This window comes from Trachymyrmex cornetzi, unplaced genomic scaffold (genome assembly GCF_001594075.2).
Source record: "Trachymyrmex cornetzi isolate Tcor2-1 unplaced genomic scaffold, Tcor1.1 scaffold991, whole genome shotgun sequence".
Classification (NCBI taxonomy): domain Eukaryota; kingdom Metazoa; phylum Arthropoda; class Insecta; order Hymenoptera; family Formicidae; genus Trachymyrmex; species Trachymyrmex cornetzi.
The window spans coordinates 22,459-25,894 of NW_017300345.1; the positions used below are offsets into that span (position 1 = coordinate 22,459).

The window sequence follows — 3,436 nt, forward strand, 5'->3', positions numbered from 1 at the left end:
GGGCGATCGCCTCCGCCCTCCCCTCTCCTATACTCCCCGTGCCTCCCCAGGCGCCCCCGGCGGGGAGACCCAGCCGACCGGGCGGCAGGGAACGATCCGCTCCGCGTGGCTCCGTACCCGCTCCCGGGGGAGTGGGACGACCAGGCGGGCGAATGATGTTGAGCAGCTCCCCTTACTAACATCCAGCGGGAGCGGACCGGTCCAGTCCGCATAACCGCAGACCGGGGGCCGCCCCCGCGAGCAGCCGCCCGGAAGAATGGGCCACCCCACCGGGCGCCCCACAGAAGCGCCCGTCCCGTCATCTCCGAGAGTACACGGTCCCTACCTCGGACAGAGCCGAGCGGTCCCGTGCACTCCCCCACAGCCTTCAGACAGCACCCCGCCCGCCCCTCGACGGCACAGGGCGCTGCCCTTAGGCCGCGTCTCCACCAGTGACGCCCAGTGTGCAATGGGCGGTAGTTCATGAAGAACGATCGCCCACTGGAGCATACCTGGTGGTGAATGCTTGGGTGCAATGGGGTTAGTACCCCACCAGGCATTCGCTTTCCTCGGTGGCATGGGCTCGATGTCCTAAGACAGAGCCCGCCTGCAGCGATGGTGCTGCGTCGTCACTCCAGTCCCCGGTACCGCGAGGGAACCACCCCATCCCCCAAGGGGGGGGGGGAGGGTCCCACGCAGGCCCGGGGGCCGTGGTGGACGTCTACCACTCCGCTCTCGGAAGGGAGCAATCCCCCCTCTAACGGTGCCGAGTCACCGGGATTTGAAGTCAGAGTTACCTTCTCCTACCGGCGTAGTGATTCCCCATCCTGCAAAGGATGGTTCCACCAGGCCTTCCACACTCCAAGGAGTGTGGGAGGCCCTTGGGACGCCGGACCCTATCGTACAGAGTCCCTCTATTTAACGAGGGACTCCATACTGTGGAGTATTAGCACCCGGGACTCTCATAGAGAGCCCCGGGTGAGCCCCCGTGCCACGACAAGGTTCTCCACTCACGGGGGAAACTCACTACACTAAGAAGAATTATATTAACCTCAACAGATATACCGTTTATCACACCATGCATCCCGACGGTACTGCTCATGGGGGGTCGGCAATTATCATTAAAAATAATATCAAACACCACGTAACCGAAGAATACCAAACGGAGCTAATACAAGCCACAAACGTAGCGATAGAAGACTGGAACGGTCCACTTAATATCTCTGCAGTGTATTGTTCCCCAAAACACGCTACAAAACAAAATGAGCATGAGTTTGAACATTATTTCAAAAAATTAGGAAATCGCTTCATCTCAGGAGGTGACTTTAACGCCAAACATATACAATGGGGCTCACGACTAATATCTCCAAAAGGCAGATAACTTCACAAAGCCATGGAGCATTTAAACCTCGAACCAATGTCAACGGGAGAACCAACATACTGGCCTATCGATAGAAGAAAAAGTCCAGATGTCATTGATTTCTACGTTATGAAAGGAATAAAACAATACTTAAAAGTAAAATCTAGTCTTGATCTATCATCAGATCACTCCCCTGTTTTACTCACATTGAGCAGTAAAGTTATCGAAAGAGAAAAACCGTGCGTATTATGCAGTAAAAAGACCGACTGGGCATGTTACAAAAACCAAGTTGAAGAAACGTTAAACATATCTCTACCACTAAAAACGGAAAATGATGTCACCGAGGTAGAGCATTTCAACCAGTGTATCCAACAAGCAGCATGGAATGCTACCCCAGCTAAACCAACGATAAAAAACGCAAATGTATCCTCAGTACTGATAAGACAAAAAATTAGCAGAAAAACGACAAATAAGGAAAAAGTGGCAAATAACAAGATCTCCGGAGCTGAAATCTAAGCTAAATAAAGCTATCAAAAATCTACGCAGGATGTTAAAATCTGAAGTAAACGACAACATACAAGACTATCTACGAACCCTAAGCCCAACTCAAGGAACCGACTACTCGCTCTGGAAAGCAACTAAGCGACTGAAACAACCACAAATCCCAGTTCTGCCACTGCGCCTACCCGACGGTAAATGGGCGAGGAGTGCGCAAGCAAAAGCAGAAACATTTGCCCAACATCTGAAGCAAGTTTTCACTCCACATCCTGGCGAAACACTGACAGACGAAAATGAAGTCCACCGATCACTTAATGAAACCTATCAGATGGAACCCCCATTGGAGAAGTTCAAAATGAGTGAAGTTGTTAAAACTATCAAGTATGATATAAGTCCTAAAAAAGCGCCGGGGTATGACTTAATCACTGGGCAAATACTGTTTGAAAAATTAATACTTTCAAGACTAAAACCAATCATCGAAAGGAAACAGTTAATCCCCAATCATCAGTTCGGATTTCGCCACGAACACGCCACAATCGAGCAAGCTCATCGAGTCTACAACAAGATATTTGCAAGCTTGGAGGAAAAGAAATATTGTTCGGCTGCTTTTCTGGACATTACGCAAGCTTTCGATAAAGTATGGCATACTGGCCTTCTGTATAAAATAAAGTCAAACTTGCCATTAGGCTTTTATACCCTGTTAAAATCTTATCTATTAGATAGGTACTTCTTTGTCCAATACCAGGATGTTTCAACCGAACTACACAAAATACAAGCTGGGGTACCGCAAGGAAGCGTATTGGGGCCGATTCTATATCTTCTATACACCGCAGACTTGCCTACAAAAACTGGAGTAACAACAGCAACGTTCGCAGACGACACCGCAGTATTAGCTTCTCATAAAAATCCAATATTGGCCACCCAAATGCTGCAAAGTAACCTTAACGACATACAAAAATGGCTAAAGACATGGCGAATAAAAGCCAATGAAGCAAAGTCGGTCCATGTCACTTTCACCACGCGAAGAGAGACTTGTCCTGAAGTATCACTTAATGGTCAACAAATCCCGCAGTCAGGCCTAAATACTTAGGCATACATTTTGATCGCCGACTGAACTGGAAAACACATATATTTAACAAAAGAAAACAACTCGGGCTCAAATTACGCAACTATTCTGGCTCTTAAACCGAGCTTCCCAGCTCACGATCGAGAATAAGCTACTAATATATAAGACGATTCTAAAACCAGTATGGACGTACGGTATCTAGCTATGGGGAACAGCAGCCAACTCCAATATAGAGATACTCCAACGTTTCCAATTAAAAGTACTGAGAATGATAGTCGACGAACCCTGGTTTGTGACTAACGACACCATACATCAAGACCTTCAATTACCGAGTGTTAAAGAACTAATCCAGGACTATTGTAAAAATTATCACAATAGATTAAAAAATCACCCGAACGTTCTTACAGTTAACTTAATGAAAACACGAGAAACTAGGAGACTGAAGAGAAAAATTCCATCTGTCTGGAGACACTGGTAGTGTCTCGGCGCTAAGCCAAAGCGAAGCGACACTGCCGTGGCCTCCTTTACGCGAA

The 3,436-nt window shown here is 47.9% G+C and overlaps 1 protein-coding gene across 1 annotated transcript; it reads left to right on the top strand.

Annotated features, from left to right (window-relative positions):
• The first annotated feature begins 1,886 nt into the window (after positions 1–1,886).
• On the top strand, positions 1,887–2,927 carry LOC108770271 (RNA-directed DNA polymerase from mobile element jockey-like). Its single transcript, XM_018521765.1, has one exon. The coding sequence runs from the start codon at positions 1,887–1,889 to the stop codon at positions 2,925–2,927; it is 1,041 nt and encodes a 346-aa protein (XP_018377267.1).
• Positions 2,928–3,436: the final 509 nt, after the last annotated feature.

Excerpts from the sequence above, each read along its gene's own strand:
- LOC108770271 (XM_018521765.1), top strand. The coding sequence starts at position 1,887 with ATGTTAAAATCTGAAGTAAACGACAACATACAAGACTATCTACGAACC.